This window comes from Carassius carassius, chromosome 24, assembly GCF_963082965.1.
Source record: "Carassius carassius chromosome 24, fCarCar2.1, whole genome shotgun sequence".
Lineage (NCBI taxonomy): Eukaryota > Metazoa > Chordata > Actinopteri > Cypriniformes > Cyprinidae > Carassius > Carassius carassius.
The window spans coordinates 28,200,061-28,213,082 of record NC_081778.1 but is presented as its reverse complement, the minus strand read 5'-3'; the positions used below and the strand labels follow the sequence as shown (position 1 = coordinate 28,213,082).

Below are 13,022 nucleotides of genomic sequence, written 5' to 3'. Positions count from 1 at the left end.
GAGCCGAGTCGCAGCTGGAGGGGAGCCGTTCTTTCTGTCGTTCTTTTTTCCTATGCGTATTTCACACAGATGCACACAAATGAGCTCCTCCGCGAGACAGAACAGTTATAGGGGGAGGGGCGCACCCAGCGCAGGCCAACCCTTTATAGCGTGATGATATTAGTTATTAGTTGTGCATGTTCATTGCAGCCCACTTTGTTATTGTTCATTGACTTGAAGGGGCTGATGTCCTATTTGCAAAGTTTACAGTAGTAATAGTATGTAGTATGTAGACATTTCCATTTTATTTATTCTAATTTTATCTACTTTAAATATTTTTTGTTTTCTATCAAAATGTTCTTGTGTGATAACAATGTTCTTGTGTGAAAGTGTTTGTAGTAAAAGCTGTTTTGCACAGAAATTCATTGCAGCCGGCTTTGTTTTTGATGTTTATTTGAGTAGGTATTGTATGAATAACATAAGTCAACGTAGCTTTACACACACACACACTTTGTACTAAAGGTAAATCCAAAATAGTGATGTCACTGTCTAAGCAGAGGGATTTGTGCAACCCTATGGAATATAGTCCACACATGACAAATGAGGTAATAATCAATATTTCAGAATAATTCAAACTCAGATATTGGTGTGTGATATCTGAGTTTTAATTATTTGACTACAAATCTCACCTCATCATTCCTCCCAGTGATTATTTCCAGGATAAACTGAGATGCCCCCAAGCTGGCTTCTTAAAACGGACTAAATATTTAAAAAGAGCCAAAAGAGCCGTTCTTTTGAACGGCTCTTTGAAAGGAACGGATCGCGAAGATCCGGATCCCCTCAAAGAGCCATAAATCCCATCACTACTCGCCGCTGTCAAGGTCACGTGCAATTCCACACTTTCCTCATCCTGACGTTACAGTCCACGCAAACTCACTTCTGCTTTGTCATAGTAACTAGGACGTGCAGCTAAATATCCAATAGGAAGCTATGAAAACGGTTTATGTTAAACAATCGAATCCCAAATGTGTGCCGTGTGAGCACGTGTAAATTATTTTTGGATCGTTGAATTAAGAAACTACATGCCATTTTTATTTAACCTAACGTTAGTGATTTTTGGTCTCACTCCATCTGAACAATAAACCAAAAATAAATGCATACTACTTTCATTTAAATAGCAATGCTTTGAAAAATCAAAATTAACCAGATGCCCTCAAAACGAGGGTTTGTGCTTTTATCCAGTGGTCTTTTTGGTGTTTTTGCGCATTATGTGTATGATCTTTCATACTGCATCTGCATCATGACACGTGGTCCTTAAGGACCTTAGACACTGAACTCAACTTTCAAGGGGGAAACTTTAAATTCCTCTGGTTAAAACCTTCTTAAATGTAAAATATAATAAGATGCTCAGATACCATAATTTTGCATGGAGGATATGCATCCTTTACAGTTAAATTCTGCATTCGGGAAGTCTAGCAGATCTATACAGCACCGAACTGAGCTTGTTTCAGGCATGTTATAAATCTCCACCGCTCATCAGCGTTTTCATTGCATTCGTGATAGATAGCTCGTATTCGCTTATTTAAAATAAACCCACGAACACGGCGTGACGTCAGGTTGCCATGGTGCCCGGCCCCGGTGGCACGTGTCTGGTATAAAAAGGAGCAGCATTACGCGGAAACTGAGCAGAAGAAGCTGCAGCAGCATCACTGAAGAAGGTGAGTTCTTTCTCATAGGCTCACATCATTTGTTGTGTCGAATTCATAGACTGCAATACACATATTAATACTGTCATACGCATATTAAAAGTTTTAAAGATTACATTTAGCTTTGTAGGATGTTATTTGCTGCGTTTGGGCTTGTAGGGAAGTTGTTACGTAATCCGCGAGTTTCTGCGTGATGCACAAATATGGAGGCGTGGTTCATTCATACTTTTTTATGCGCCTTTGTGCAAATATTAATGGGTTTTATTTCAGAATATAAAAATGATATAAAAAATAATTTCACACTCTTGACATTTTAACATTTTATTATATAAAATGAAGGATCAACAGCATAGCGTGCCTTGTGGGCCGCCCGCGATGGGCTCATTGCGTCATATCGTTCCAGAATCTACCATCTGCTAAGATGCTGCGAAAGAGGGGAGCAAATATAATTTAATAAAATGTATATATACATATATTTAAATAACTTCTCGAAATGCGACCATGTGTCGTTGGAGCGCATTTTTGGAGTAGCTGGTTCATGTTAAAACGTTATGTTTATTCGGCATATTCAATAAATGAAATAGAACACACTAACGTTACCCCTTTTGAACAGAAAAGCTGCGCTCTAATGCATTGAAAAGCGGATAAATAGAAAGAATGCCCGAGCCAAAGGGCATCACTAGCATCATGAAGGTCGAATGAACTGTCAAGGTCAAATGTTTTGTGATTATTCAACACGTCTTTCTCATAATAGTTGCGTTTTGAATGCTTTATACGAGAATATGAATATGCCAGAGCTTCTACCTATATTTGAATGTAAAAGTGGACAGGACACATGTTCCTCGTCGAGCATCATGGGAGATTTTCTCCCTCATGTACGTGACTGTCCTCGTGTTCGATGCTGCAGTGGAGAGAGATCCTGACTCAGAACTGAAAACCTTGGGTATCATGAGCAATAATGAACTTCAGAACTTACGGTTTTGTTACTATGAATTCCCCATTGAATAAAACACACGAAACCAGCCTAAGGTGGTTTACCAGTTTAAGCTGATTTAAGATGGTTTTCAAGCAATCAAATGACCCACCTGAACAGGTTTGATCTGATTTGTGGTTTTCAGCAGGGTGGGCTATGCATTATTATTAACCATTAGGCTCTGATGATTTAAAATTAATAACAGCATTAATATATTCTGTAATGCTTAGGTGTAATTTGAAGACTGTGGTATGAAATATAATATTTGTATGCAATGCCGCATCTCCATCTCTCCTTCTTTGACCTTCTGCAGTCTGTCTCTGCAGTTGCCACTGGTAACCAGAAGGACCTTCGGCTGGCTATTTAAGTGTCACTTATAATATACAGTACCCTATACCAGATGAATTTGGTGTTCATAGTATGGAGTTAGTTGAAAAAGAAGCCAGTACAAATTTAATCAGGTGTTTGTTGTGCTGATTTATGCTTCATGACAGCACAAGCAGCATGTGATGTGCATTGGTTTGACACATGTGACTGCATCATCAAAAGTGTTCGATTAGACCGTTGAACAATGAGCAGTGATTTCACAGTATTAAATTTTGAATTGTGTGTTATCAAAATAGTCTGCATGCATATTGCAAGTTTAATGTTACAGAAAAAAAAGCTAAAATACAGTCATACATTCTATGCATTATTTGTAGTTTTACAGGCCATTATTATTATCACCCTCGATGTATCTTTTTAAGTGCTGGACTTGTTCAAATACTTATCTGTACTCTGTAAGAAACATTTTCCTCTGTTGCGATGGAATGACGCAGCACCTTTTTCAGGATGCCTTCTGTGCACACCTTTAGATTAGAAATTCAACTATTCTGTATTATTTTTCAATTAATATTCCATAAAAAACATCCATAACCGTTTGTAATCTCTTTAGTTGCAGGCTATTTTTTATTTTTCTGCAAAGTGACACTGATAAAGTCTGTCTCATTTTATGCCACGCAGCATTAGATATTTTCCACTCAGATGACCGTGTGTGTCCCAGGAAAACTGTCCTGGTTATGCCGATCTTTGTGTCCTTGTTCTGTCTGATTGGGTGTTTTTGCTGTGAGGAAATGGCTTCTTTTTGGGTCAGAGGAAATGCAGTCTTCTAGTCTTTAAAAGAGAAGGTGTGGCAATTGTGGTTTGACAAGACTTGCTTCCTACTGCATCAGGATATTGAGCAATTCTGCCAAATGAGAGCAAAATAAATACAAATAAACGGAAACAACATTATGGAAACACCTATACATAAATAATACAATTAATTCATATAATAATAAAAAAGATAATAAGATGCACAATAAACAGATAATCAACCAAATAACAGTTCAACTGCAGACCATATATGGTTGAAAGGAGCATTGTGGGTGCAATTAAACACATTTATTTATTTTTTTTAAGTATATTGAAGTCACATTGATTTGATTTGTAAGAAACAAATACCTTAACTTTTAAGTCACGACCGGAAGAGTTATTTAGATTTAAAAGACATTTTGAAACATTCTGATTCAAAATTAGTGGGTCAAAATAAAATAGGGTGTATTTCCATTTCATGCCATTTTAAACAATGGTATTTTTAATTGATCGTTGAGCTCTGTTGATGCGTCATCACACGTGTGTGCGTTTTATCCAATCAGATTATGGAGCTAGAATGAATAATATTTTGAAAATGAACATTTAGTGTGTAGTGTCATGTAATGCTAAGACTCAGAGATGCTAAACAGAACAGTAGGGGAATTTAATTTAGGGTCATTTCAGAGGTGTGTGTGTGTGTGTGTGTGTGTGTGTCATTTGATCCAGTTTTGATAGGAGACCAGTTCTCATTGACTCATTGAACCACATCATTGATTTTTTTTTTCAATTGTCGATTTTCAATAACACAAAGAGGGATTTTTACGTCTAACAAAAGTGCATAGTGGAAAAATTTGCGAAAGCTTAGGAGAATCAGTAGAACCAAAACCAAAAGAATCAAAAACCCAAAGAAAAGAAGTCAGATGAGAGGAAGGGAAACCAGAGATGCCAACATGGCCACTGTTTTCCTGTACTGAATGACCTTGTCAACATGCACCCAAATCAGGGAGGGGTCACTTTGTCAGATGGTGTTAAATAAATAATATCTGCACCAGCAGCACCTGCATACTAAAAGCAGCCATTTTAGCTTGAGGCTAAACCTGCAAACTGTCGTCTCATGTAGAGTGTATTCTGGTAGTCCTTAACAAGACTGGATAGGATAGGGTACTTGGATAAGGATTACTCAGGCAGGGCAGGTGCAGTACAAGGTTCCCTCAAACACTGGCAGATTAGGAGATTACAGTCTCCAGTTACACATCACCAGATGCAAGGACGGTCTGTCTTTATGCATGCGGTGAAAGACTGAGCTTCCTTCTGTCATCATCATTGACAAAATCAAGTATGCTTCTTGATTTTGTAACATTGCAATTGCTAGCACTTTATTTGCTATAGATGGATTTGAGACCTCATAGATTTGCCTTTTGGGCATCCAATATGGACGATCCAAAATACAAAAAAAAAAAATAAATCCAACAATTATATAATTAAAAAAAAAAATGAAAGCTTTACATTGGCATTAAAATAAGTCCCCTCATTTGCTAGATAGCTAAATCAACCTTCATCTCTTTTCACATTGCCCTTGAGATAAATGCCCTAATTTCATCCAGTCTGGTACTGTGGGCCATTGGTTATAGTACAGCATTTGAGTTCAGGGTCAGTGCTCATCTTGTACAGCCAGCATTACACAAATAAAGAAATGTCAAAAAGCAGGTGATTACTAATTCATATGGTGTTTTACACTAACTGAGTTTGATCCATCTGAGTAAGATGGTTTCCATAGTAACATGCAGGCATTTGAACTACTTTTAGGTTGATCGGTCAAGGTGTTACCATTTTTAATTTCCATCAATGCCTGGAAAGTAAAACCCAAATGGAAAAACTCCCATGCGCTCTTGCCTATAAAATCTGCTGCCGTTGTGTCCAACTCTAGCTCATAACCTCATCTACCAACCTATTGCCAGAATGGATTTAGTAGTAAAACTTAGCACTGAAATGCAAAGAACAACATACACATTTTTATGCTTCATGCATATTATAAAAAAAGCCAATTTTCCAAAATATTTACAATTTTGGACAGGACTGATTTCTATTAATTTGCCAACCGTAACAAAGTTTTGATTAACCATATCCCAGACCAAGTGATATTTTGGTATAATTGAGATTCTATTCTAGTTTTTATTTATATTTTGAATCTTCAAAGTTTTTAATTTCAGATTTTCATTTTACTGTAATATTAGTTAGGATTTTAGTAATTTTATTTTAATTTAAACTAAATTAAAATGACAAATGTTGCATTAGAATCCATCTGAAATAAAATGCGTTTAAGGTTTTTCTTTAATATTTTACTACAGTTAATGCTTAATTTAATTTCAAATAAAATGTTTTCATTTTAGTTTTAGTTAATTAAATTAACTCTGTCTAGACCATCTTTCAAGCAGACCATGAAGGTTATTTTTGTCCATTTCAATGGTGCACAGAGACAGTTCCTGGCAGATGAGGTCCAATCAATGGTGTCTATGGAAAACCTGTTCATTTGTCTCATTAATGACCGTGTACATAGTTCTGCATTACTTGTCTCGATGAAAGTATACACATGGACTCAAAACAAACTATAGCTCACAAAAACCCAATAAATGAGATGTTCTCCATCAACTAGCCACATCTTTAGGCTTTTTGAGGGCTATATTTTGTTGTGACTACACATATACACACTATAACTCTGTCAGCTAAAGTATGTTTGTATTTTCAAATGTCAAACAAAGTATAATGCATTAGAGCCACTCTCTTGAGTTATTTTGCACACAATCTTGGAGTGTTTGAAATACCGCAGTAAAGTAAATCACAGGGATGTTACATTACATCTAGCTGTATAAAGAGCGACAGCTGAAATCAACTCATTCTAAACATTTCTAAAGCCTAAACTGATTTAGATTGCCAGTTTGTATTAAAAGGCAGACTATAAACTAAAAGCTATTACACTTTTAACTGAATTTAACTTTTGTATCGTAATTTCAATGAGTACGTCACATCGCCCAGTTTCATATGCACAAATATCCAGTTGCAGTTAAACATCCTCCTCTTCCTTTTTGTACTTCTTAGGGGTTATCCATAAATGTTACAATGTAAAAATATTTGACTCTGGTATAGTAGTCAGGCTCATATTACATGAAACCCATCCTCTCAATCATGCTATTAACTTTGATAATAGAGAAAACGGCAAACGATGTCAGGCATGTAACAACTTGTTGCATATTGAAGCTCTCAGTGGAGATTGTTTGGCAATGCATGCACATTACCCCTTTCACTGGACTGCCAATATTTCAGCAACTTCAGCAGGGGGAAGTTAAAGGGCAAAATGTTATGTGCATGACTTGCTGCCCGTGTTCTGCATGAAAAGAGGAGAATAAAATTTTTTTTAAAGTATGTTGGTCTAGTGAGGCCAAGGTTTGGAAATTTCCCAGACAGCATGTTAATGGACCCAAGAACAATAAAAACTAGAGAACGGTTCAAGCCTCCACCCACCATCCAGAACACCACACTGGCTCAGAGAAAGTTCATGAAGTTCAGTGAAGTGTGTTTAGACAGACGACTGAACTAGTGAGGGTGGGCGGTATGATTAAAGTCTCATATCACAGAAATAAATAAAAAAATTATTATTTCACAAGATGAAATAAAATTTGTATCTTATTTTGTGGAAGTTGATGGGCGCATAAGATTCAAAACAAATGCAGGTTCTGTACAAAATCTGCTAAACATGATAAAACACTTGAGTTCAAAACAACAGTAAAACTAACATTATTATAAAGTTGTATTGTACATTGTAAAGTTGATGCAATTGTTCTAAAAGCCTGCTTTGTTTTTACTTTCTATTATTTCAGGTTCAGGACCACAATCCATACTCTTGCAATAATGTCTGATCTTTGCGTTGGAATCAATGGGTAAGTTCACATCTGATCTGTCATGATTAAAGCATTAATATACGATTAGACAACATGATAAAATATTAAATACTAAATGCAAAACTTGAGTATTTTTGACAAAGGACCTGCTCCACAACCTGGTGAGCCACCTAAAAATGATACTATACCTAATGAACAGTGGTATAGATGGTGGACCAAGCAAGATGAAGATCAATTCTGAAAGAACTTACCTGAAATTACTAATAAAAGAGTTGATGAAAAGCTAATAATGTATATAAAAAAAATGAAGAAACATAATAATTGACAGTGCTTTGTACTTTAAGTTGCTGACTGTGAAGAACCTATTTTCCTTAGGTTATTTTAGAGGCAGTAGACAGCAAGGCAGCTCACTAGGTTTTGGGACAGAGCTAATAATTCCATAAATAGAGATTGTAAAATGCAGAGAGAGAGAGAGAGAGAGCGCAAATGGCCGGATTCAGAATGATTACAAGAACAGGATTACCCAGGATGAGCTTAAGCCTCCATCCACACAAGCACGTACACACACTCCTGCTGCATAGTCTTTCAGGCAGTGTGTCTTACCAGTCAGATATCAACTGACAAACATAAATTATTCACTTTACCTTTCATATGTTGACATATTTCAGAAACAGCATGTGGATATTTCCTTGTGTTGCCCAATGAAATCACAGTTCTTTGGTGGAATTTTCTTTGAATCGTGTTCGTTGTAGGCAGACAAATGCAGGCAGATAAGAGGCATCTTTCAAAATAACAGATACAAGATGTATTGTGTCATTATGAAACATCTTTAAAAAACTCTGCTGTGTGTTTTTTGTAGATTCGGCCGCATTGGCCGTCTGGTCCTCAGGGCCTGCCTGCAGAAGGGAATTAAAGTCTCCGCCATCAATGACCCCTTTATCGACCTGCAGTACATGGTGAGAGTCACCGAAGCAGAAATGATGATTCTTGGCATCATGTAAACTGACATATACTGTAGGCCTGCACTGCATAGTGTTTTAGCATGAGATTTTGTGAATTTTTTCTAGCATCCTTACAGTTCAAATAAAATTGACCCAATATTATTTTCTTAATGCATATTCCTGGTCCTATTGTGCACGATTCATTGGTACACAACATTATCAAAAAACTTAAAGATATCATAAATATATTTAAAAATCCAAACATATTAGTAATATAATTTATGCTGCTGAAACTATTTTCCTTTCTGATGGTGTCACGAATCTCTCTGAAATTATTTCAGCTTAAAAATAAGCTTGCTTTTTTTTTTGTTCTGTCTCTATAAAATGAAACCTTATCAGGTTAAAATCGTTCATCTTGCTTTACAGGTCTACATGTTCAAGTATGACTCCACTCACGGCCGTTACAAGGGAGATGTGCACCAAGAGGATGGAAAACTGATTGTTGACGGTCAAGCCATCTCTGTGTTCCAGTGGTATGCTTTTTTGCTCTTATATATGTAGTGATTTTGCTTTTGCCAACCTAGGGAGGTGAAATAGTGTAGTGATGGGTACTCACATCACAGATGACGTTATTATGATTTTGGATCACGTGTCATTTAAGGTGCGGTTATGGGTATGGGTTATCAGGGTATGCTATGGGTTGTCTTATTGGATAAGAAAGAATTTTGGGATATTGTGTATTGTGGTTACTGTGTATTTTAATCCAGTTTTAGAAAAATATATATATTACTTCAAAAATAGTATAAGGAGCATGATATTATGCTATTTCAAACATAGCCTGTAGTGGTGTGCTTATTCTTTTTTCTCTGTTGCACTTAGTATGAAGCCTGCTGAGATCCCATGGGGCGATGCTGGTGCCTTGTATGTAGTCGAGTCTACTGGAGTCTTCCTCAGCATTGAGAAGGCCTCAGTAAGTCTGCACTTCAGCAGGATCTGGAATATAAATGTATAGCATCAAATATTTTTTTCTGATATTTTCTGATATTTGTCCCTCCTAGTCTCACATCCAGGGTGGCGCCAAGCGCGTGGTTGTGTCCGCCCCATCACCTGATGCTCCCATGTTTGTGATGGGAGTCAACCAGGACAAGTATGATCCCTCCAGTATGACCATTGTCAGGTGAGCAAACCAAGTCCAATCCATGTCAGCATGAGAATGAAATATTTAATGCATGTGTAAGTAATTGACCTCATTGTTTAATTTTGATGCAACATTAGGAAGTAACCATATTAACGTGTGTGTCTGTTTTGTTGAAAACATCACAGCAATGCATCCTGCACCACTAACTGCTTGGCTCCCCTGGCTAAAGTTATTCATGATAACTTTGGTATTGAGGAGGCCCTCATGGTAAGTCAATGCCTGGCGTGACGTCAGTCCTACTAATATTATATATGCACAATTGGGTCAAAAAATCATTTTGCAACTTTTCTGACAGTGATTTGAACTAAGACAAACATGTAACATCTGCTTCTTCGTAATAAAGGCTAAAAAGAAAAAAAGCATGACATATCATTGAAACAACAGTTTTTATGGGCAATATAATGTGTAAAAATTACGTTTGGATTTAAAACCCTGCCTATTTACTTTAAATGTAATTAAATCTTAGACTGGAGTAATGGCTGTCTATGTGTCTTTCTCATTGATTCTTTTCCATACCTCTTCACAGACCACAGTCCATGCCTACACTGCTACTCAGAAGACAGTGGATGGCCCCTCTGCCAAGGCCTGGCGCGATGGACGCGGTGCCCACCAGAACATCATCCCTGCTTCAACTGGTGCTGCCAAGGCTGTGGGCAAAGTCATTCCTGAGCTTAATGGGTCAGTGCAAGACAGATCAATAAGCCAACGGATCATTCTTGATGACGATTGGAGAATTTTTCCATCTCTCTCTGCTTCGTAGCAAACTGACTGGTATGGCATTCCGTGTGCCAGTTGCCGATGTGTCCGTTGTTGACCTCACCTGCCGCCTCTCAAGGCCTGCCAGCTACGCTAACATCAAGGAGGCTGTCAAGAAGGCTGCTCATGGACCAATGAAGGGAATCCTGGGATACACAGAGGATTCAGTAAGTGCTAACAGTAAAAATCTCACATGTATGTTTTCATATATAATAAACAGAAATGTGAATAATTTAATTTGTGTTTTTGTTTAGGTTGTTTCTTCTGACTTCATTGGTGACACTCACTCCTCAATCTTTGATGCCGGTGCAGGCATCTCCCTCAATGACAACTTTGTCAAACTCATCTCCTGGTAAGCATGACTTAAAGGGACAGTCCAACCAAAACATTTACTCACCTTCATTTTATTCCAAATCTGTATGCATTTCTGTATTCCATGGAACACAAAAGGAGACTGAGAACCAAATGGTTAATCTGTTGACTTCCATAGTATGGACAGAAACTGAGACTGTTTGGTCACCAACTTTCTTTAAAAAAAAATCTTTTGTTTGAAAAAAGAAGTTTGAAATGACATGGTGAATAAATTATGACAGAACTTTCATTTTTGGATGGACTACATCAAATAATCGCAGTACGTTTCCAGTGTTTTTGTTGTCAATATAAAATGAAGCCTCACTATGAATATTGCAATGATTTCAATTTCTACATGAATTCACAATTTTTCTAGTCATGCAGATTATAAATATGACCACATTCACACGGATGTTTTCATAGTGTCTTCACTTTCAGCTTCAGAGGAAGAGAAATCAGTTCAAATGGTCTTTTTGATTAATTGATTCAAAACTGTCTCCCACATATATTATTATCTGATTTTATTTTAGTAATCAGTAAATATAGATATAATTCATTGCTTATTGTCATTCATTGTTATATTGGTGCATATAAATACATAATATTCCTTATTTGTATTATTTATAATGATTTATTTAGTGAAAAACCAAAGTAATAGCTAAATAGATTTTTTTTCATTAAACATTTTGATTGTTGGCTACAGTGACTGTTTAGTCAAAAAAATATATTTTCAGAGAAAACAGTGCATGAATATAGAGGTACATTTATTGTGAAATGTCAAAAAACATCCAGATTTTTAAACCGTATAACCCAGCCCTAAGCAAAAAAAAAAAAGTCTGCAGGAAAAGCAGTGGTCTAATCTTTTTTTAATCTTTTGTCTTTCTTTCTCACAGGTATGATAATGAATATGGCTACAGCCATCGTGTTGCTGACCTGTTAGTGTACATGTACTCCAAAGAGTAACTCACCAAGTTTCGCCACAACAGAAAGGCCCTACTATTCCTTCTTTTCAGTGCACTCATTTCATAGCTGACGCCATAGTGACAAGCCTTAGCATTCCTGTTCCCAACTACGAGACGTTCTCTCTGTAGACATCTGTGTGTGCGTGTTAGTTTCTTTTGACGGTATTTGTTTAAGTGTCACTCCACAGGCATTGCTGTAGTTGTTGCCTTTCTTGATGTAATCACGTTGTGTTGATGTAAAGAGAATAAATAATACAAAGTTACATAAGGTAAAAGACTACTGTAATGCAGTTTAAAAAGAAACAAATTAAAGTGTTTGGAAAAATAAATGTGTTCCAGATCATTCTGTCTCTTATAAGGTGTACTTTTACACATCATGGTAATAGTTTTACTGTGTATTATGTTTGCAACATGTATTTCTAAAGACTCTAAATCATGAAGATGAACAAACAGATTTGCTGCACAGAATATTCACAATCTTCTAATCTTCTACAGACTTCTATTGAATAACTTTTATATTGCTAGTAACATTTCAAGATGAACATTAACTGAACTGAATCAACTTAGACTTACATGATTATCCATATATATATATATATATATATATATATATATATTATTATTATTATTTTATATAAGAAGAAATGATACAACACATGATACAATTATTTGTCCAACTCAGTCATCACTGTGTTTTAATAAATATTAAAACTGATGACAAAACCATGCATGCAAATATATAAATAAGACTTTTTGGGGGGAGATATAGGGTGGCAACTGATATTTATATGCAAGTAATTCCATACTTTATTAAATCATATTGATTTATATTGCAAGCTATCACCATTTCATCTTACTTTTTGCCCATATAAATAAGCCTGGTGTATAATACAAAACACATAATCAAACGTATACACACACACACACAAACGTCATTACTGTTTTCTGTGCATACTTGTCCATGGGGCGCGCGTATGACGCCACAGAGAGATGAATCCCCATTGGTCAGTTCTGTCAGTTATAAATAGCACGTTTTTTTCTTCCTGTACGCATTACGCAACACTGTAAGTGCACAAGTTATACGACTTGGGTTATAGTCTGAAAACTATATAATTATAAAATTGCTTGGCGGGACGCTAAAGAAGGT

General features: G+C 36.3%; 2 protein-coding genes across 3 annotated transcripts in view; both read left to right on the top strand.

Annotated features, from left to right (window-relative positions):
• The window catches only part of LOC132103372 (RNA-binding protein 42), a 77,607-nt gene that overhangs the window by 10,349 nt on the left and 54,236 nt on the right, over positions 1-13,022 (top strand). The gene's annotated exons all lie outside the window — the stretch shown is intronic.
• On the top strand, positions 1,632-12,204 carry LOC132103368 (glyceraldehyde-3-phosphate dehydrogenase 2). Its single transcript, XM_059508430.1, has 11 exons — positions 1,632-1,697; positions 7,647-7,706; positions 8,527-8,623; positions 9,035-9,141; positions 9,488-9,578; positions 9,667-9,785; positions 9,932-10,013; positions 10,333-10,484; positions 10,567-10,729; positions 10,817-10,914; positions 11,807-12,204. Exons 2-11 carry the CDS (start codon positions 7,678-7,680, stop codon positions 11,874-11,876), a joined length of 1,008 nt encoding a protein of 335 aa, XP_059364413.1. The 5' UTR covers positions 1,632-1,697; positions 7,647-7,677; the 3' UTR covers positions 11,877-12,204.